We start from the raw sequence: 23,453 nt of genomic DNA, 5'->3' as shown, positions 1-23,453 counted from the left end.
GCTCTATATATTCCAAAGTTTTTAAGTTAATTTATATGCATTTTTGAATAGCCATGTTTTTAGCTTACTCTTAAATCTCTTTCTGTCTGATAAAGTACATAATGTTTCAGGCATAGAATTCCATTAACCCAACACAGATCTACTGTAAAAAAAAAAAAGAAAAAGGTGGAGTTAGGGCATGTCAGGGGCTTGAACTCGATCATTTCAGACTTGCTCTATTCAGCTGGCTTAATTAATACTTACTTACAGACCTCAGGCAAACAAGATAGGCCATTTGGAGACTGATCTTAGCCAGATAAGTAGGGACGTATCTGGCTTAATGGTGGCAGCTGAATATCTGGTAACTGGATAAGTTAGATCTGCTCAATAGCAGGTCTAAAGTTATCCAGGTAAATTATCTGGCTAACTTACCTCTTATTCAGATATATTCAGTGTCATTTAGGTACATTCTGTGTGAGTTAGCCAGATAAGTCTTATCATGCGAATTCAGTTAGCCAGATTTGTTTGAATATCTAACCCATGATATTTTTATGCCATCACATTTCTATGTTTCTATTTTGTGAAGAAAAAGAGGCATATAAGGAGATATTTCAAAAACTAGCAAAAATATACTCCTTATTCATGCCCAAGAATGTAAGATATCCCATGATAAAATACAATATAACACATTAACAGCTAGATTCATCAAAATGCTATAAAAATAGCAAAAATATCACCTGAGTTAAAAAATGGGCATGGTTAGGCTAATTTCCTGTCTACCACATTGTCAATTTATGCATTGGTTTATGTTTATACCAACTGCCTCTTTGGGGAGGGAGAGTGAGAGAGAGAGAGAAAGAGAGAGACTATATATCTAACAATGTAGATGGGCACATTCAACTCATGGTGGGTTTGGGGGGTGGTGTTAAATACACAATGAGAGGAATTAACTGCAAATTTGCAATCACTGAAGAATTTATATCATTTGAATCGATGAAAGGTGCAACAAGAGGAGTTGATTTGTATAATGCAGTCTCTTGCCAACATCAGCGTTTTGTAAATTGCTGGAAACGGAGATCAGAACTGGTTGTGTGACAAGGATCAGGCTATAAAAGATAAGTCAAAGTGAAATGAAAACTATCAAGTAACTGAACTGTTTTTTAAGCAAGTGTTCAAGTACTATAAGGAATGCAGGTGAAAAATAATGGAATCGACTAGATAATGGTAAAAATTGAGTTGCAATACTGGACATACGTCTCCTTTTTAAAGTAAATCATAAATGCCAAAAAAATAAATTGGAAATAAAAATATAATTGTTGTTTAAAATATTATAAAAAAAAAAAAAAAGAGAGTTTTTTAGACTGGTAACTGCACCTACTGGAATTAAATTCAGTCCATGGTGTTTTCCACCAGTCCTGAGGTCTTTTCCTCTCAATTAAAAATTATAATAATTGTATAAATATTAAATATTAGCAATATTTATATGAATCAGGAGTAGGCAATAACATATGCACTGGCTATTTGTGTTTGAATTGTTTCAATTATACCAGTGGCTCCCCAATTACGATTTATAATTTTGAAAGGATAAATAACCATTCCCTATTTATCTGTTCAACCCCACTGCTTGGCATGCTTGAAGCTCTGAACTGCAGAATGAGTGCCTTCAACCACAGATAAGTGGCATCATCCCATAACAATGCCCTCCTGCAACCATACTGCAACCAAACATTTTTTAAAAAGGGTCATTTGATAATGTTTATATACAACCAAGGAATCAAGGTACTCTGGGTAGAGCACCATATAAAAACTATAGGTAATTATGTAAATCCTCACCATTATGCTTATCTATTGGTAGATGGCATAACTGTAGCAGTCAATCATGCAACAAGGATCATTTTGAGCCTTTATAAAATCAGATGTATTTTTGTGAATAGAAATAGTAAATAGAATTAGACCATCCGCTATTTAGAAATGAGACATTGAATTATCCTCCCCACCCTGCACAGCATGAATTTTAGGTAACTATTTCAAAGTAGTTATTCACTTTCTGAAACATATAGGTAAAAATACCCATAAAAGGAGGATCTTTTTCTTTTACTATGATTCTATGCAAAATAAATAGATCCTGCGCTTGCACATATCTACAATATTCCCCACAAATACTTCAGCTCAGTTCCTTGTAGGTCTTTCTTTCATTAGGTTCTGCCAAATGTTACCTTAGAAGAAAAACAGGTATCATCAAAAGATACCTTAGTAGTGGACAAATAGGTGTCTGTGACTGTAATATCTTCCAGCTCGGTGCTGAAGTGTTCTGGGCTTCCTCCATTTGATGATTCTTTGATGACACTGTAATTAAGGGCCACACTGTAGTTAGCGGGCTTTTCTGATCTTTTCTGCTTGCATTTGCAGAGTTTCCTGAAAGCTGCTCTAAATTTCTGGGACATTAGATTGTAAATTACAGGGTTGATGGCACTATTTAGGTAAATGCAAATTCTGCAAAATAACAGGAACCAATTTTCATGGTAAGGGTTAGACAAGAATGAGTTTACTACAACTAATGTCCTGTAAGGCATCCATAAAAATGCAAACAGAATTACGACCACAGCCAACATCTTGGTGACCTGTAGGAGAAAACACAAAGATAATAAATTTAGAAAAGTTGCATTACATATTTAAAGGACAGAGTTAAAATTATAGTATCAAGCTCATTCATGTATTTTAATAATATATTGTATTTAGAAACTTACAGGTACTATTGTCATACTTCAAAAGATTATATGCATACTAGACAATATGAGGTCCATATTAAAATACTTTTAGCCAGATAACTCAAAAGTTAACCAGTTAAATGACAACTTTTTGAATATTGGACCATTTAGCCGGATAGATTTGAGCCAGAAAAGTAATTATCCGACTAAACTCTAGCTGGCTAAAATAGAAACAGTTTGGGAGAAGTCCAGGGCAAGCCTTACCTTTGCTGATTTTTGTTTGTATCTGGCTAAGGGGGTCATTTTTCAAAGCGATCGCATGTGAAAAGGGACTTACTTCAATATCGAAAGTTTTTGTAGTACGTAAATAAAATACCATGTGCTTTAGATCTGGAATTCTGTTTTTTTAATGATGCTTATTTTGGATTACTTGTAATACTTGTGGTGAACTTATCAAATTGTTGATTTTTGGTAGCATACAATTATAAAAAAGACTTTCATCGCTAAGTTCCATGATTCACCAATATTTATGTCAATCATTCTGAAGAAAAACATGAAAATATTTAAAATTGTGTAACAATTATATATAAATAATAAGGTCTATATTCAGTTTCACTTAGCCAGATAAGTTTCAACTTATTTGACTAAGTGGTAGTGGCTGAACATCTGCCCAGCATCTCTTTACTCTTGTAACCAGAAATGTAAAAATGTTCAAGTTAGTGCAGACTTTCTATAGCTATTGTATTTCAATTAGAATGATAAGTATTGGAAATTGTCAAACAAGAAAGTTATCTAGGGTTAATAATTTCCCATGACCTGAATGTAGCCAGTCAATATATGAAAATAATTGGGAAAACTAAAATTATGCTGGATTCAAAAAAGTAGAGGCATAATCAGCAAGAAAAAAATGGTATAAGATACAAATGAGGCCCTGTGTTGAATGTCATGTTCAGTTCTTGAATCCATGCATTCTTAAAGATACGGAAAGGATAGAAGCCATTCAGAAAAGAACTACTAAATAGATGCAAGGTTTGGAAAACAAATTCTACAAAGAGCAGTTTGAGATATTTGTGTAACCCCATTCAGGCATGCATGAACTGTATGGGTGGGGCCATAAACTCAGTTGTAAGTTCTTTGGGGAAGGAACACTGACTAGCTCATTTTGGTGCCCCTTTCTCCAGGATGTGGATCCTTTGGCTTGGGGGTGAAATGTTCCTTTCAGGACCCAGTGCAGGGGTGGCTGGTATCCTTCTAGATATCCCTGGGAGAGGGGTAATCTCTGTTCACTGTAGGGATGTGAATCGTGTCCTCGATCGTCTTAACGATCGATTTCGGCTGGGAGGGGGAGGGAATCGTATTGTTGCCGTTTGGGGGGGTAAAATATCGTGAAAAATCGTTAAAAATCGTTAAAAATCGAAAAATCGAAAAACCGGCACATTAAAACCCCCTAAAACCCACCCCCGACCCTTTAAATTAAATCCCCCCCCCTCCCGAACCCCCCCCCCCAAATAACTTAAATAACCTGCGGGTCCAGCGGCGGTCCGGAACGGCAGCGGTCCGGAACGGGCTCCTGCTCCTGCATCTTGTCGTCTTCAGCCGGCGCCATTTTCCAAAATGGCGCCGAAAAATGGCGGCGGCCATAGACGAAAAAGATTGGACGGCAGGAGGTCCTTCCGGACCCCTGCTGGACTTTTGGCAAGTCTCGTGGGGGTCAGGAGGCCCCCCACAAGCTGGCCAAAAGTTCCTGGAGGTCCAGCGGGGGTCAGGGAGCGATTTCCCGCCGCGAATCGTTTTCGTACGGAAAATGGCGCCGGCCATACGCGTATGGCCGGCGCCATTTTCCGTACGGAAAATGGCGCCGGCAGGAGATCGACTGCAGGAGGTCGTTCAGCGAGGCGCCGGAACCCTCGCTGAACGACCTCCTGCAGTCGATCTCCTGCCGGCGCCATTTTCCGTACGAAAACGATTCGCGGCGGGAAATCGCTCCCTGACCCCCGCTGGACCTCCAGGAACTTTTGGCCAGCTTGTGGGGGGCCTCCTGACCCCCACGAGACTTGCCAAAAGTCCAGCGGGGGTCCGGAAGGACCTCCTGCCGTCCAATCTTTTTCGTCTATGGCCGCCGCCATTTTTCGGCGCCATTTTGGAAAATGGCGCCGGCTGAAGACGACAAGATGCAGGAGCAGGAGCCCGTTCCGGACCGCTGCCGTTCCGGACCGCCGCTGGACCCGCAGGTTATTTAAGTTATTTGGGGGGGGGGTTCGGGAGGGTGGGGGATTTAATTTAAAGGGTCGGGGGTGGGTTTTAGGGGGTTTTAGTGTGCCGGCTCACGATTCTAACGATTTATAACGATAAATCGTTAGAATCTGTATTGTATTGTGTTCCATAACGGTTTAAGACGATATTAAAATTATCGGACGATAATTTTAATCGTCCTAAAACGATTCACATCCCTAGTTCACTGTGTGCTGAGTGCCCAAATAAAATGCTCATACTGCTATATTAGTGTCCAAATCTAAAGTCTTTATTGTAAAGACTGAGTAGATTTTAAAAAGCCTACACGCATAAATCCAAGGGGTTACACGTGCCGGGCCTATTTTAGAAAGGCCCGGCGACGTGTGTAAATTCCCGGGACACACGTATGTCCCAGGGCTTCGAAAAAGGGGTGGGGAGGGGGCGGGGCCAGAGGCAGGCACAACAGGTAAAATAAAGGTCGGGGGGTTTAGGATAGGGATAGGGAGCGGGAGGGGAAGGGAGGTTAGGTTGTTGGTAGGGAATGGAGGAAGGCTGTGGGTGTCGGGGGGTACAAGTTGCACAATTGTGCACTCCTAGTGCATGACAACCCCCGATTTTATAACATGTGTGCACCTGCGCGTGCATGTTATAAAATCAGGCGTCCATGTGTGCGCGCCGGGTAGCGTGCGCACATGGATGCCCACTCGCAACTGTATAAAATCTGCCCCTGAGTGAATACGTTTCCAGCATCACAGCCTTCCTGACTTTTTTTTTTAATCCCTTGTCCTCTATCTGCAGTACAATGTAAACCAGCCTTTCGGTGGAGCCCCCTCCTGCTATGGTGTCTAAGGCCGGTGATGATGAAAATAAGTGGGCTCTCGATGTTACCTGTAAGGGGTCACTGCGGGAAGCCCTCTCCCCTATTGTTTATTGTACTGGGGTCATGACCCACCCAATCTAGTCTCCCAGCAGTAGGAAGGGAGAACAGGGGAAAGAGGAAAGGGAAGTTAGGAGATGACAAGTAGTTTTAAAAATAATGTATTGCAAAGGAGATTAATCAATAATTAAATGTGCTGACAAGTATAATAAGTAGGTATTATGTCAAAATGGAATGAGCAAAATCTAATTCTTATCCTTTTCTTTTCTGCAGAACCGGTTCTGAAAACACTACAATTGTACTTTTATCAGATATGTATTAATTCTAAACTTAACTAAAACTTATTATTTTAATTAAGTTGTTATACTTAAATAAGAATTTGATTCTTTGTGTATTCTTTTTCCTGCAGGGTTTTGGATCTATACAGAAGACTATTTCAGGTAAGTATGGAATTGTTAACTTTCCCTTTATGTTCTGTTCTTTGTTTTTTTCTTTGTCTCTTTTGTTCTTTAGTTCTATTAATATTAACTGTCTCATAATGGTTTTCAAAAGGCCTTTATATTTCTGTGTATTCTTTTCTATTTATATTTGTAACTTAACTCTTTCCTGGGCTGTCTGTGAAGTGAAATTGTTGGTGTGTACACTAATACTTTTAATACTATTCAGTTGCTAGGGTCTTGTTAGCTAGTGCTTCTAGATTTCAAAATTGTTCTTATTGGTTGCACCATCTCCATGTTTTCTCAGGTGTGTCGCTGTTTGCCTTGCCTTCTCTAGGCCCTACTACACTATGCTTTAAATAACTCAAAGAATAGAAAACTAACTATTAACACATCAGACAACTTTAATGCACTTGTTAACTGGTCATCATTTGACACAGTTTTGAAGCTGGAGATAAGCAAAATCATAACTAAACTAAAACCAGCTACTCAGCTTCTTGACCTAATACCTGCCTCTTCGCTGAAACAAGTAAACCAAACCATAGTCCCTACAATCACAAAAATAGTTAACCTTGCCCTTGCAGAAGGACATATGCCCCATGCTCTAAAACAAGCAGTTATAAAACCAATCTTAAAGAATAAATTAGGAAGATCTGACAATTGGGACAACTACTGACCAATCTCCAGCTTAACCTTCATTGAAAAAAATTATAGAAAAAGCAGTGCTTACCCAATTAGAGTCTCATCTAGAAGACAATAAAACCTTGTATCCTAACCAATTTGGATTTTGGAAAAATCGCTCAATGGAAACTCTTCTACAATCCTTAACTGACCCCATTCTTTGAGGTTTTGACTCTAATAAATCATACTGCCTAGTGCTGATTGATCTCACATCAGCCTTTGATACTGATGACCATAATCTACTTTGCCAGCAGTTGACAAACATTGGGATCAAAGGAAATGTATTTAATTGTTTCACCTCATTCCTGGCAAACAGATCTTTCCAAATTAAACTCATCAATCATTTATCCAAACACATTCTAATGCTCAACAGGCATTCCACAAGGATCAGCACTTTCTGCAACCCTATTTCACATATACATGCTGCCCTTGTGCATATTACTAAGAGACCTAGGAATAAAATTCTTTCTATATGCTGATGATCTGTAATTCTATATCCCACTTACAAAATCATTTGAAAAAACAGTAACACTTATCTCTGAATATATGGTCACAATAAAAGAAAACCTTGCACAAATGAAACTATCGATGAATTAAAAAAAAACCCCCAGAAATAATTTGGCTGAGCAGAAACCCACCAAAATCTATTCCAACAGGTATAGATCTCGGAAATTGCCAATTAATCCAGGCAACTCAAGTGAGAGATCTAGGAGTTCAAATTGATGAAAACTTAACGATGAAAGCCCACAATAGCAAACTGATCAAATCAGGTATCTACAAGTTGTGAATCCTGAGAGATTGAAATGCTCTATTAAACACAGAAGATTTCAGCATGGTATTACAATCACTAATATTCTCAAATCTTGCTTACTTGTAATTCCCTACTTCTGGGACTTCTGACTAGTCACCTAAAACCTCTGCAACCAATGCAAAATGCTGCAGTTAGACTACTGTCCAGAAGAAGGGAATACGACTACAACACCCCAATTCTGATCGCTCTACATTGGCTCCCTGTATAATCAAGAATAATCTACAAAGTACTTACAATAATATTCAATAACATTTATCTGAAGAATGATCTGATGGGAATAACATTTAAACCATATATTCCACCATGAACGCTCAGATCACAAAACAAAGGCCTCCTAGAAATCCTGACCATAAGAAACTCTCATCTAACGCAAACAAGAGAAAGAGCAATATCCGTCACTGGCCCAAAACTATGGAACTCTTTGCCAGAGGATCTGCAAACAATAACAGACATTAAAATTTTAAGAGCAAGTTAAAAACAAGGCTATTCACAAATGCCTACGGTCTAACAGAAAACTCCAGTTCGTCATGAGTCTGATAACCAGAAATGTCCTGACCAATTCCCTCTAACCTAACCAGTTATGTCTTACCTTAATTGTACCTGTGTTTGATACACACCCTCTGTCTCTAAATGTTTCCCTAGTTTATTACCTCTGGGGCAGATTTTAAAAGATATGTGCGCGGCGTATATTTGTGTGCACGACCCAGCGCACGCAAATGTACGCCCAATTTTATAACATGCATGCGCAGCCGCACGCATGTTATAAAATCATGGGTTGGCGTGAGCAAGGGGGTGCACACTAGTGCACCTTGTGTGCGCCGAGCCCTCGGGGAGACCAGCTGGTTGAAAGTCTATGCACTGACATGAACTGCTCTGTCTTAAGCGCAGCTCATTATTGGTGAGCAAGGACTTTTCCTTGGCAATTTTTCATATTAGCCTCTTTCCAGGCCTTAGGCTGTATATCATCTAGGGATGTGCAGCCAAAAAGTTTTCGTTGCATTCGTGATACGTATTCGTGGGGGGTCAATTCCGTTTCATGCGGAAGTATGGAGAATTCCATAAGTTGTCAATCTGTCAATACGTTACTATGGCGAGTTAAATTCCTGTCCCAGCTAAAATTAAAATTAACTACAACCCCCCACCCGCCTGACCCCCGCAAGACTTACCAAAACTCACTGGTGGTCCAGCAGGGGGTCCGGGAACTCACTCACACCCTCGGTGCTGGTTTTTCATCATGGCGCCGATAGCCTTTGTCACAGGGGCTACTGGTGCCATTGGTCAGCCCCTGTCACATGGTCACCGGTGCCATCTTGTGCTCCTACCATGTGACAGGGGCTGACCAATGGCACCGGTAGCCCCTGTGACATAGTATGGGCAAAGGCTATCGGCGCCATTTTGAGTCCTGGCATCAGACGGCAGGTCGCTCCAGGACCCTCGTTGGACCCACAGGGACTTTTGGCCAGCTTTGGGGGGCCTCATGACCCCCACAAGACTTGCCAAAAGTCCAGCAGGGGTCCAGGAGCGACCTCCTACACGCCAGCCGTCAGATGCCAATACTCAAAATGGCGCCGATCGCCTTTGCCCTCACTATGTCACACATAGTGAGGGCATCGGCCGGCCGGCATGCACGAGGTCGCTCCCGGACCCCCGCTGGACTTTTGGCAAGTCTTGGACCTCTCTGGGGTATTAGAAAGATCAATGGTGGATACATCCCATAGAGCAACACTTCTTGTTATATTTATATTTCCTCAAGACAAGGACTTGATTCTATGGCTTTTCCCCAAAATTGTCAGGCTTTATTTATGTCTTCTAAAGTATGGATATTTCCTGACTTATGTAGGAAAACTCAAGAAAAGAAGAAACAGAAAATTTTGGCTATGCACCTGGAGGCAGTTGCTCTTAGCGCTTCTTTTTTTTTTCTTCGTTATCCATGTACATGTTTATTAGTGATTTCTAATGTTAAGTACATTTTCTTTCAGCCCTCTCAATTGATGTTTTTCCATTTACTCTAGGAAATCTAGCATGCAATACTACCTTCTCTAAGATATGATGAGGATTGGGACTTTTAGTAATGTTAAGTGATATCCAGGTGTTTCCTCTGTTTTTTTATTTTTTTTTAAGGTTTCTTTTTCCTAATGCTGATCCCAGGCATTTCCCTTAGTTCCCCAATATGTTTTAGCCTCTTATAAGTTCACTAATATATTTGTTTCCTTGTTATTTGGTTTACCTGGTTTTGTTAGCTTTAGTTTACTCTTTTGTAATGTGTACATTTTTTCCAAGTCAATTTATACTGGTATGTAATTGTTAAACACATTAACTTAAAAGTAAAAAAAAAAAACATGCTTGAGTCAAACAGTGGTAAGGACAGGTAGAGGGGTGCAGGTAGGAGAAATGAAAACAGGAACTTTAGTGTTTGTTCAGTCATATGGAACTTTACAGAGTCAAAGAAAGGAGAATAAATTTAGACAATGGGCTAAGAACCAGGGAAATCAGGGTTCAATTCACTTTAACCTCCATTGCTATTACATGTGCCGTCTGAGGCAGACCCACGGTATGGCCCCCTCACCTCTCTGCAGTAACTCCAGTGCCTGGTTCCTCGTCCCTGGTGGCAGTAGGCCGCCAGCTCCATCCTCGGGCCACCCCTGGTGCCTCCATCTCAGCTTCAGACCCTTGTGCTCCCGGTCCAGCTACCACTTCCACTGCTCCACGTCGGGCCTCTCTGCTTGGCCCGCAGAGAGATGCTGCTACTCGGCGCCGTGCCCCTCCCTAGGTGCACACGCATCATTGAAGCTTAAGTAGAGCCCGCGGTGGGAACCGAGCCGTGGCCCCAGATGATGATGTCAGCGGAGCATCGGTACTTAAGGCCGGGCTCCGCTCCCTAGCTTTGCCTTTGCAACAGGTCTCCTTGCTGGTTGAGTACTCGTTGCCTCCTGAGAGATTCATCTCGCTCCTGTGTTCCTGTTCCTCGCTGATCCTGGTTCCTGAATCCTTTGCTCCTACATTCCTGCTCTTCAGCTTTCCTTGGATTGCCTACACAGACTTTGACTGCTTTACCTGACCACGCTGTTGACTCTCTCCAAGACCGGACTTCTGCTTTGCCTGACTACGTCGTTTCCTCTTTCCAGACCCAGACCTCTGCGATGCCTGACTACGTTGTTGCCTCTTTCCAGACTCAGACCTCTGCATTGCCTGACTAATCCATTGCCTTTCTCCATGACCAGACCTCAGCCTTGCTTGCCACTGCTTCCAGATAGCCACCAGCCCTGACTCAAGCTTGTTCCCCAACACCTCTTCAGCCTAAGTTCCTGGGCTTGGCATATTCAGGCTTCGGCCTGCTTTTGCTCGCGCGCCCCCTGTCTGACTTTGTTTCTTTGGTGCCCAGGTCTCCGGGACTGTACCTTCTCTCTCCTGCTGTCTCTGGACTGACCTCAATCTCTTAATTGACGATGAAATATGGAGGCCCACTTAAGTCCAGCCGGCCCCGGCACCCAAAAGGCTCAACCCGTGGGCAATGAGGGCTGGTACTGGTGAAGCGCCAGCTGGCCTCCGTTCATCAGCCCACTATGCCTGCCGATGATGGGGACCTGTAGGTCCCTACCTACGGGTTGCATCAACCCCACCTCGGCCCAAGGGTCCACCTCCATCGCAACAATTGCCTCAGGTACAAAACAGATTGTAATCCTCTGGGGGATAGGGAAATACCCACTGTACCTAAATGTAATCCATCAAAAAGCAGAATAAATCATATAAATAAATAAAAATAAATATGAATACATTCATATGGACATAAAGTGGTGGTATGGATACATCAAGCTTCTATGAATGCAGGGGTAACCTCCATGAAGTATCCTTTGCTACAATCCTAAGTGGTATGGTTGCATTAGGCTTCAAAGAATATTGGGGTAATCTGAATGGAGTGGCTGTGGTTAGAAACTTATCATCAATGAGTATGGGGCAATCAGATGTTTAGGACAACAGCCTTGCTAGTTTTAGTGGCTGCTTAGCTTGTTAGGAAGCTGGTGCTAAAACATGGGAGGGGACCCAGGTATTGAATTTGTTATGGTACTTGTAAGAACCATAAAGGAAGGTGACAATGTCTAACATGGCCTATTAGTAGAAGGAGTGGTGGCCAGCACTGTAATGGAATTTGAACATGCTTGGAACAAATATAGAAGTCAAATTTAAGAAAAGGGTTGAGAGCTTGGGTAAAAGAGATGGAAGAGGGTGGAGATAGTATTGGTTTAAATTTAGGAATCTATATGCTCATCTATGCAAAGTGATAGAGAGCCAGTGAGGAAGACAACTGGGCAGGCTGGATGAAAATATTGGTCCTTATCTGATATTATACATCTACTTTGTTATACTCACTAATAATATAAATGAAACACCTAATATTTCTCAAATGGTAATAAAACTCACATGGGTATTTAGTTAGCATATTTTATGGGTGAAAAAGCCAGCTCATAAAAGCAGGCGGGACAGCTTCAAGAGATTACCATAGATTTCAAACACAGTTGGCAGAAAAACACCCATATTAATAACCTCAATAATCAATAGCATAAGGTCATATGACATTCCAATGATTTATAAATTCAGCATTATCCAAAAAAAATAAAGGTTCTTTGTAAATCCTTAACCCACATGGTATTCTTTTCACTCAACAATATTTATGGAGAGTGGCTGAGTATAATTCTATGTGTATTAATATCTTTTGACTCAAGGAAATGGATGTCCAATCAATACTGTCATCAAAATTTGAATCAAACAATAGCGGGCGGATTTTAAAAGCCCTGCTCGCGTAAATCCGCCCGGATTTATGCGAGCAGGGCCTTGTGCGCCGGCGCGCCTATTTTGCATAGGCCGCCGGCGCGCGCAGAGCCCCGGGACGCGCGTAGGTCCCGGGGTTTTTCGAAGGGGGCGTGTCGGGGCGTGTCGGGGGCGGGACCAGATGACGCGGCGTTTCGGGACGGGATGCGGCATTTCGGGGCGGGACCGGGGGCGTGGCACTGGCCCGGGGGCGTGGTCCAGGCCTCCGGACCAGCCCTCGGGTCAGAAGACGGCACGCCAGCAGTCCGCTGGCGCGCGTAGATTTACATCTGCTTCTCGCAGGCGTAAATCTAGGGACAAAGGTAAGGGGGGGGGGTTTAGATACAGCCGGGGGGATGGGTTAGATAGGGAAAGGGAGGGGAAGGTGAGGAGAGGGCGAAAGGAAGTTCCCTCCGAGGCCGCTCCGATTTTGGAGCGGCCTCGGAGGGAACAGAGGCAGGCTGCGCGGCTCGGCGCGCGCAGGCTGCCCAAAATCGGCAGCCTTGCGCGCGCCGATCCAGGATTTTAGAGGATACGTGCGGCTATGCGCGTATCTTATAAAATCCAGCATACTTTTGTTTGCGCCTGCTGCGCAAACAAAAGTACGCGATCGCGCTTTTTAAAAAAAATCTACCCCTAGATGTGGAAGCTTTGAATGAAATAACAGATGTAGCAGCTTGCTCTGAATAACCAAAACATTTTTGGCCATTAGAAGTATCATTCTTGGCCAAAAACTAAAACAAAAGTGAACTATATGTGGGTTAAAAAGCGTCCCAAATGGTGGTTTAGGAAATATTTTGTAAATAATAGGTGGTTTATTTACCGTATATTATTAATGAGTGTTGTATAATTTTTGAACCTCCATTTGAGATGCTTTATAGCCTATATACTATATTGTTCATGTACCATGTTATGTCATGTTACTATATTATAAGCTCATTTTTACCCATTGCCTTGGAGCATCACTGTTTAGTTTATCTATAGCTGTGGTTTGTTATCCTGATTTATTCATATGAACTATGTTATAAGCAAAGCAGCATACTTGTTTTAACATATAGAACTATAACTACAAAACAGTTCTATCAATGGTATCCTTGTGAGATGTCAAAACAATTGAAACTAATTTCAGCACACTAATTTCACTGCAGGTCTACAGAGATCCCATTATAGTGTCAAAATGGAACCGGTATTCCATTTTAAAACTCTAGAAGCCTTGTTTGGATATCAAGGTAATGACAAAACAATGTCAATGTAATTTAAGAATTTCAGATATGTTGTTAATAGGAAATTAAGCACAGGAAAGAATATATTCAAATACTGAGAATAAAGTACATCGTAACATGTAAAGTTTAATCACTACACTACTCTGAAATATGTTTGATTAAATTTTATAGACAAAATAAGTGAATATTATAACTGATATTTATTGGGCTTCCTAGTCAAGGCACTCTACAAAAAAGGAGATAAAATACATTTAGGCTGGAATATACTAAACTGTAAGTACCTTGTTAAAGTGAAATGGACTAAGGGAATAATGAGCAGAAAACAGTAGGCTTAGGAAAAAGCTAGTTTTAAAAATTGGGGCTTGTTTGGACTGGAAAATTAGGAGAGAGAGAAACTTTTGGATGTCAGATAATCACTTATTCTACAGAGTGGGTGCAAAAAGGAAAAAGCTAGGGAAACAGAATGCAGCTTGGTGGGTGCTTGAGAAGGTGAGGAGGGAATGGGAAGACAAATATGCATGGAATATGCATATTGCTTTGCTAAGTTTAAAAAGTCTAATTTAATATAATGTTATTCTTTATTTTCCTACTATATATTGCTTTTATCTCTGCTGCTTTGATTCTGTTCCTGTATGTTTTTCAGGATTATTGTTTTACCAATAGATATTGATTATTTCTGCTTTTTTGCTTTCTGTCTTGTGTGGCAGATTAATAAAAAAAACATTCTCCAACAAATATTGATTTTATCTCTTTCTTATTCGGTCATATGTGTTGCTGGCGTCTTGAACATCTTGTTTTCTAGGGGGTATTATCTTTGCTAGTTATTATTTTAAATTCCCTGTGTGTTTTTAAGAGAGAAATACAGGGCTCTGGGTGGTGGTGTGTAACAATTGTTCAGCAAGGGGTATCCAAGGCACTACTAGAATCTAGTTAGAGATAGAATTCAAAAGATGGGCTGTTAATTCTCTCCCTCTCTCTCCCACCCCTAGAGTGTTTCCTTCTTAAATAGTTCTTCCTTCTAAAGATTTAGGTTAAGTGAATAATATAGGGCTGAAGTACCAATCTCACAACTTGTTTATGAGTCACTATTAGCAAAATGTCCTTTATTCAGTGCAACAATTGTGGTGCTTATGTCCCAAGACCTATCATTTGGAGAATTAAGGATTGTCCAAATTGCCTTCAGCTATCTGCCATGAATAAGGAGCTAATTCATCTGAAAGAGAAATTGTTCAAATTTCAAATAACCTCCCCTTCCTTTCAGCATCCAGAATACCTCTCCCAGCTTCCACAGTGCATTCAGAAAACACAGGCATGAATAGTTTACTGTGGGCTCTTGTAGAACAAGATCTGGGATTCTGAGACACCTGATTTCCTCAACTTTGAAGCATTCTATGTATCTGCCCTCACTTCCACAGAGACGCCAGACATCCAAGATTCAGAAACCCAGGAATACTTGGATAACAGTGGGCCCTGGTAGAATAAGGCCTGTGATGAAAAGACACTCACTCTTCTCACTGTTATCCTTATATAATACATTTTTTGTATTGGAAAATGAAGAAGCCCCATCAATAGAATATGATGTGATGTCTGAAAGGGAAGTAGTCACTCATTGCATCCAGAAACTCTTCAACATGATCAAATATCATAAAAGAAGAACCAATTTGGGAACTCATTTTGATGCGGACACAACAGTTAAATTCCTTCCAGGATCCTCAGCTAATATAAATGCATGCCAGGTGGTCAAAGCAGTTACAGAAGAAAGTAAGGACTCTGATATCAATGTTATCATCCATCTGGGGACCAATAACCTCACTGGAATATGTGTCCATAAAGTACAGAAAGATTTCCAAAATCTAGGGAAGAAGATTAAACAAATGGCAAAGACAACTGCTTTTTCAGAAGTATTACCTGTCATAGAAAGTGAAAGGAAAGGCTATGCCATAAAGATAATTTCAATTCCTGGTTCAAAACCTGGTGTAAGGAAAGTGATTTTGGATACATTGGAGGCTGGGGCCATGTATGGAGCAATAAAAGATTATATAGACTATGGCAGGAAAGAGGATGCTAAGTGAAAAATTCAGATCATACATTATCGGGCATTTAAATTAGGGAGCAGGGGTGGAAAGAGGTGGCTAGTGAAATTGGCATGTCACCCTCAAGTAATACAGGAAATGTGAAGAGAAAGTAACAATATCAATCAGTTCAAAAAAGAGGATGATTAGGAAAAGCAGCTGGAAAGCTATGACAACAAATGCTCGTAGTCTGGGCAATAAAAATGCAAATCTGTAGGCCCTAAGGGTGGAGGTGGACTTGGATATTGTTGCTGTTATGGAGACATGGTTCACTGATTCTCATGATTAGCGTATGGCTATCCCAGGCTATAACTTGTTAAGGAAGGACAGAGAGGACAGGAAAAGGGAAGGAATAGATCTGTGCTGGCTCAATAAGAAATACATGAATTTACCTCCTCCAGACAGCTAACTTTTCTTCTTCTTAATCAATCTTCAGGCAAAGATCTTTGAAGTTTGAAATTATTTATTGTACAGATAATGTTCTATATTTCTTACAATTGTCACATTCCAAACACATATGATTCTAGCAGAAATCTTTGTAGCTAGAGATAGGCAGGAGAAGGGAGATTGTTTTCATGGGGTGACTAGAGAATTGGATTGAGGAAGAGTGCTCAATGTGAGCTACTTAGATTTCAGAAAAGGTTTTGATATGGTCCTGCGTAGGAGACTTGTGAATACAATGAGAAGCTTGGGAGTGAGCGCCAAGAGGGTGGTGTGGATTACAAACTTCTTGATTGATAGGAGACAGTTTGAAATGGTAAAATTACTCTGAAGAGAGAACCATGTTAAGTGGAGTTCCTCAGGGATAGGTTTTGGGACAGGTTCTGTTCAATATCTTTGTGAGTGACATTGCAGAAGTGATTGAAGGTAAAGTTTGTCTATTTATGGATCATACTAAGATTTGCAACAGAGTGGATGTACCTGAAGGAAAAGTGAGAATGAAAAGTGATTTAAGAAAGTTTGAAGAGTGGTTGAAGATAGAGATGAGCTTCGTTTTTTTCTACCGGGTTGTTTTTTTGAGTCGGACGCTTCGGGGTAAAGTTTGTTTATCCTTAGTTCGTTTTTTGGAAAAACGAACAAAAAGCTAAACGGGGAAAAACAAAACAGGCCCAAAAAACGACACGGGAAAACGAAGCTAAAAAAAAACCCACCCCAAGCATTAAAATTTACTATAATATATTAAATACAACCCCCCCCCCCCACCATCCCAATCCCTCCCCAAGACTTACTAACATTCCTGGTGGTCCAGTGGGGTCCCGCGAGCAATTTCTCTCTCCGAGCTGTCAGGCTGTCTGGCCTGCCTCGCATTAAAATGGCTCCGATAGCCTTTGACCTACTATGTCACAGGGGCTACCAGTGCCATTGGTCAGCCCCATCACATGGTAGGAGCAATGGATGGCTGGTGCCATCTTGTGCTCCTACCATGTGACAGGGGCTGACCAATGGCACCAGTAGCCCCTGTCACATAGTGAAGGCAAAGGCTAACGGCGCCATTTTGAATACTGGCAGCTGACAGCCCGAGTGCAGGAGGTCGCTCCCGGACCCCCGCTGGACTTTTGGCAAGTCTTGTGGGGGTCATGGGGGTCTCCCAAGACTTTCCAAAAGTCCCTGGTGGTCCAGCAGGGGTCGAGGAGCGATCTCCTGCACTTGGGCCGTCGGCTGCCAGTAATCAAAATGATGCCAATAGTCTTTGCCCTTACTATGTCACAGGGGCTACCGGTGCCATTGGTCAGCCCCTGTCACATGGTAGGAGCACAAGATGGCACCGATGGCCACGTGACAGGGGCTGACCAATGGCACCGGTAGCCCCTGTGACAGTAGTTCAAAGGCTATCGGAGCCATTTTGATGCGAGGCAGGCCCAAAAGCCCAACGGCATGGAGGGAGAAATCCCTTGTGGGACCCGCTGGACCACCAGGGTTGTTAGTAAGTCTTGGGGAGGGATAGGGATGGTGGTGGGGGGGTTGTATTACAGTAAATCTTAATGCTTGGGGGTGGTTTTTTTATTTAAAAAAATAAAATATGCCCCTCCCCCCGTACAAACCCAAAAAACTAATTTTCCTTGTAATTCGGTGAAAATCAGTTTCAGGGTTCGGGGCCCCCGACCAACGACGAATTAGGCAATTTCATTGAAATTGCCTAATTCGTGATAAACGAAGCACATCTCTAGTTGAAAATTTGGTAAATGGGATTCAATGCCAAGAAGTACAGAGTCAAGTATCTTGGATAATATAATCCAGAATTGCTGTATGTGATAGGGTGTGAAAGACTTATGTACATGGACTAAGGGGTGATAGTATCTGGTGATCTGAGGTGAAGCAATGTGACAAGGTGATAGCTAAAGCCAGGAGAATGCTGAGTTGCATAGACAGAGGAATAACCAGTAAGAAAAAGGAAGTGATAATGCCCTTGTACAGGTCCTTGGTTAGGCTCACCTGGAGTACTGTGTTCAGTTCTGGAGCCTGTATCTCAAAAAGGATAAAGAGGGGATGGAGGCAGTCCATATAAGGGTGACCAAAATGGTGTGAGGTCTCAATCATAAAACATATGAGGAGAAGACTTAGGATATAAATTTTTATTCCAAAGAAGAGTAGAGGAGCAGGGGAGATATGATACAGACCTTCAGGTACCTGAAACATTTTAATGATGCACGAACTTCAAACCTTTTCCATTGAAAACAGTAGAACTAGAGGTCATGAAATGAAACTCCAGGGGGGACAACTCAGTACAAATATCAGGAAATATTTCTTCATGGCGAAGGTGGTGGATGCCTGGAATGCCCTTCCAGTGGACATAGTGAAGACAAAAACAGTCAAAGAATTCAAAGGTGTATGGGATAAACACCGTGAATCCGTAAAGGCTAGAGGATGGAAATGAAGAAAAGGGTGCATGGAGGTAACGTGCTCAGTGGCAGCTACTACCCTTAACAGAAGGCATTACTACCCTTAACCAATAAGGCTTGATGTTTCTTATGCAACATAAGAACATAAAAACATGCCATACTGGGTCAGACCAAGGGTCCATCAAGCCCAGCATCCTATTTCCAACAGTGGCCAATCCAGGCCATAAGAACCTGGCAAGTACCCAAAAACTAAGTCTATTTCATGTTACCGTTGCTAGTAAAAGCAGTGGCTATTTTCTAAGTCAACTTAATTAATAGCAGATAATGGACTTCTCCAAGAACTTATCCAATCCTTTTTTAAACACAGCTATACTAACTGCACTAACCACATCCTCTGGCAACAAATTCCAGAGTTTAATTGTGCGTTGAGTAAAAAAGAACTTTCTCCGATTAGTTTTAAATGTGCCACATGCAACTTCATGGAGTGCCCCCTAGTCTTTCTATTATCCGAAAGAGTAAATAACCGATTCACATCTACCTGTTCTAGACCTCTCATGATTTTAAACACCTCTATCATATCCCCCCTTAGCCATCTCTTCTCCAGGCTGAAAAGTCCTAACCTCTTTAGTTTATCTCATAGGGGAGCTGTTCCATTCCCCTTATCATTTTGGTAGCCCTTCTCTGTACCTTCTCCATCGCAACTATATCTTTTTTGAGATGCGGCGACCAGAATTATTCACAGTATTCAAGGTGCGGTCTCACCATGGAGCGATACAGAGGCATTATGACATTTTCCATTTTATTCACCATTCCCTTTCTAATAATTCCCAACATTCTGTTTGCTTTTTTGACTGCCACAGCACACTGAACCGACGATTTCAATGTGTTATCCACTATGACGCCCAGATCTCATTCTTGGGTTGTAGCACCTAATATGGATCCTAACATTGTGTAACTATAGCATGGGTTATTTTTCCCTATATGCATCACCTTGCACTTATCCACATTAAATTTCATCTGACATTTTGATGCCCAATTTTCCAGTCTAATATTGCAGCGACTGTGGGGGGGGAGGGGGAGGGAGGGCATGGTGAATTGGATTCAGACAACAACCACTGAGGGTCTTGAATTTTATGGTCTGCGATACTGATAAGCATAAAGGTAACATTCACAGTGCAGTGGTTATTAGCTTTAACAGACGGTATGCTTTTGATGCTTTTGATGAAACTGCAGCATCACTCTCTGCTTTGACAGTGAGGGAAAAAAGGAGAATTAGATTCAGATGACAACCAATACAAGCCCCAAATGTTTATGGTATGGATATAAGGGCAAAAAAAGCATAGGACTGTTTTTTTTGCCAAGTCCAAAAGCAAAGCACATCAAGCAGCACTGTCTGAATTTTCAAGAAGGCTGCTTACCCAGTAAAAATGTTGCTATCAGTAAGTTTTTATGGGCTTGACAGTTGCTTGGCTTTGATTGTAAATATTTCTACCCTTATCATAAGGCTTGGGGATAACTGCAATGAGCGGCAGTTACTACTCTTAAGAGAAACATTGGGGTAACCTGCATGGCGTGGCAGATACTACCATAAGAAGCTTGCAGAGCAAACTGGATGGACCATTTGGTCTTTTCTGCCATCGTTACTATGTTACTATATAGTGAGGGATGAGAACAGAAAGCTTTTAATTTTGAATAGCACATGGTGATGCCAAAAAGCATGGGCACTTTCAGCACATGAACTATCCAGATAGCATCCCTTTAAAAACTGCCTATAAGGTCTGTACACTAAAAAGATCTTCATACATTTGTACCTCATATCTGTGCAAGTGGCTGATTGAAAGTAAAATGGCATGTGTGCATTCGGAAATCAAATGTATGCAGGCTGTTTAATTCTCACAACCTTAACACCCCTATCCCCCTATAAATGCCTCTTATTACCATGGCTAAAGCTATGCATGATGTAAAAACCTGAACATATTTTTAGCTTCTCTAATGGGAGCAGTTTTTAGCCAAGGTATTCTACCAAGGTAAATATGAGGAGGATATTTATAAAAAATTAAGGTCAATTTGGTCAAATTTTGGCCCTGACTTTTGTTATTTATTAGGAAAATAAATTTAGGCCTGATTATGCAACTGTAAAAAGACAATCTCCCATGCTCTAATACAATGTCAAAGCTGGAGCCACACATATTTCTATGAAACAAATAGAATACATTTTTCCCAAAGCTGCTCTTCTTTCCATAAAAACATCATTTACAGTCCAGTTACCCCTACTCTGCCAAAGTAGCCAGATGATCAAAATCGTATGAAACTTACATTTTAGGAATGTGCATTCATTTGAAATGAATGTGTAAAACATGACCAATGAGCATATTTTTTTATAACTTGTGACTCCCCAAAATGATTATAAGGCATCCAAAAACTGAGATGAAAATGTTTGTCTCATTTGTTTGCTGCCCATTCAATTTTATGGTCCATTGAAGTCTATGACTGTGTACTGCTGAGCAATAAAACAACAGATAACTACAGGAACCAACTCTTGCCTATGTGACTTCACAGCCTTGTCAAATCACAAGCAGGAAAAGTTGGCAAGGAAACCACACAAATCACACTACAACATCTTCTAAAGTAGCCTATAGCTGCTACCTAGATCAAGTTACACTGACCTACTCCCAATGTAAAATGTGACCATGTGCAAGAAGCCAAAAAGGGAGCAGCAATGCAAGGCATGGACACCTCAGAGGAGCCCAAATCCTGAACACAAACCCTGGGAGAAAACCCTGAGAATGAGAATCGTGCTGAGGTGTCCCTGGAAGTAAAAGGAGGTTCCAAGACTGACCAGATCACCCTGATATCCCAAAGGATGAGAATCAGCCCTGCCCGCTCTGCCAGCCAAGCCAGGATTCGAACCTCTCCCTTGCCAAGCTCTCCAGCACTCCAGGTGGAACATGCATCAGAGGTAAACAGAGGAATCGCCTGAACATTGAAATCAGGGGTAAAGTAAGTTAGCCACAAGTATTCATATCAGAAGAAAGCTAAGGTTTATGGCATGTTTTGTTACCAACAAACAAAGAAGCAGAACACCTCTCTAATATAATCAAGAACAAAAAGAGAGGGAAAAGGATCAACAGTCCAATCCACAGACCTTCAACTAATTAAAGGCAAATGACGATATCATAAACGATCTTTGCTTTGAAATTTCAATCCGCGGCCTCTCGCCTCGCAATGGGCCGCAAGCCTTAATCAGCTTACAAAGCAGAGTAATATGTAATCATCTATCGTCATTTGCTCATATTGATATTAAACTTTATTACAATTTCTTACTTTTTACCACAATATCTTACCCAAACTTCCCTAAAAAAGGTTTAAATGTGAAACAAAGAATATACTTCCCACCAAGTTTAAAAATTGAAAAACTTTTTGAAAAAAATTTTTGAGAGAGGAATACTTAGCCCATGCTTTGTCAGATATCAATTAATAGAATCCCGACATGAATCATGTTTCGATTGTAGAAAACAATCTTCTTCAGGGGATGTTTCTCTACAATTCTTTGCATCAAGCGGCCAACATTCTTCAATCACTTCTAAAAACAAACAGAACATATTAAAAGTGCACCTATCTTAAGCTATACGAAACCCACAACCGTCTAACACTATATCCAGTCACAGAATAATTCACACTACTTCATATCGCTGAAGAAAACTTACCCGGACAAACTCTGTCTCAACCTATAATCTCAAAAATGGCGCCACAGCGTCTATAACCTACTCTTGATATCTCAACCTTTTTAAAGCTCACCTACGTCGTTGACGTCACCAGAAGCCATAACCACAAAACGTTGAAAAAAACTACAAATCCCACATTGCACATGTCCAACGAAATAACCACTTCCTATGAACTTCTCTTACATGGCTCCATTGGGTCAATCTTACTTAAAACACAAACACAAACCAATGGTTCAGAATATAATTAAGAAGTATTGGCATGTACTTAGTTTGCATGCGGAATTACAGCAAGTTCCTCGTTTTGCATTCAAGCGTAACAAAAACTTAAGAGACTTGATGGTCTGTTCTGATCTCTCTGATGAATTTTTAAGAGTTGATGTGGACGATGCAGAGCCTAAGGGTCACTTTCCTTGTAAAAAGTGTAGTGTTTGTAGTCAATCTTTCTCGGGAGAGGTTCTTCCTTTTTTTGCTAAAGGAAAATTTAAATTTAAATCGTATACAGATTGTCAATCTAAAGGAGTAGTTTATGGTTTGTGGTGTCCTTGCCCTCTATTATATATTGGCAAAACCAAACGCAATTTAAAAACTCGTATAATTGAACATAAGAGTGCCATTGCGAGACAACGTGTGGAAGCACCTGTGGTGCAACATTGTCTACAGCATTGCCATTCTTTTTACACATTGCGATTTGCGGTTATTGAACAGCTGGTACCTAGTAATAGAGGGGGTGACTTTGATAACTACCTTTTACGGAGGGAGCAGAAATGGATATATTACTTTAATACCGTAGCCCCTAAGGGATCAAACCGAGAAATTGATTGGTTTGTGTTTTAAGTAAGATTGACCAGATGGAGCCATGTAAGAGAAGTTCATAGGAAGTGGTTATTTCGTTGGACATGTGCAATGTGGGATTTGTAGTTTTTTCAACGTTTTGTGGTTATGGCTTCCGGTGACGTCAACGACATAGGTGAGCTTTAAAAAGGTTGAGATATCAAGAGTAGGTTATAGACGCTGTGGCACCATTTTTGAGATTATAGGTTGAGACAGAGTTTGTCCGGGTAA

General features: G+C 41.1%; 1 protein-coding gene across 1 annotated transcript in view; it reads right to left on the bottom strand.

The window, feature by feature from the left end:
• Positions 1-2,174: 2,174 nt before the first annotated feature.
• TRHR (thyrotropin releasing hormone receptor) overlaps positions 2,175-23,453 on the bottom strand; it is a 62,051-nt gene continuing 40,772 nt past the window's right edge. The window contains exon 3 of the mRNA XM_029592717.1: positions 2,175-2,600. Coding sequence (XP_029448577.1) covers positions 2,175-2,600 — 426 coding nt within the window. The remainder of the gene's footprint in view (positions 2,601-23,453) is intronic.

Source organism: Rhinatrema bivittatum, chromosome 2 (genome assembly GCF_901001135.1).
Source record: "Rhinatrema bivittatum chromosome 2, aRhiBiv1.1, whole genome shotgun sequence".
Lineage (NCBI taxonomy): Eukaryota > Metazoa > Chordata > Amphibia > Gymnophiona > Rhinatrematidae > Rhinatrema > Rhinatrema bivittatum.
This window is presented reverse-complemented; position numbering and strand designations above follow the sequence as displayed.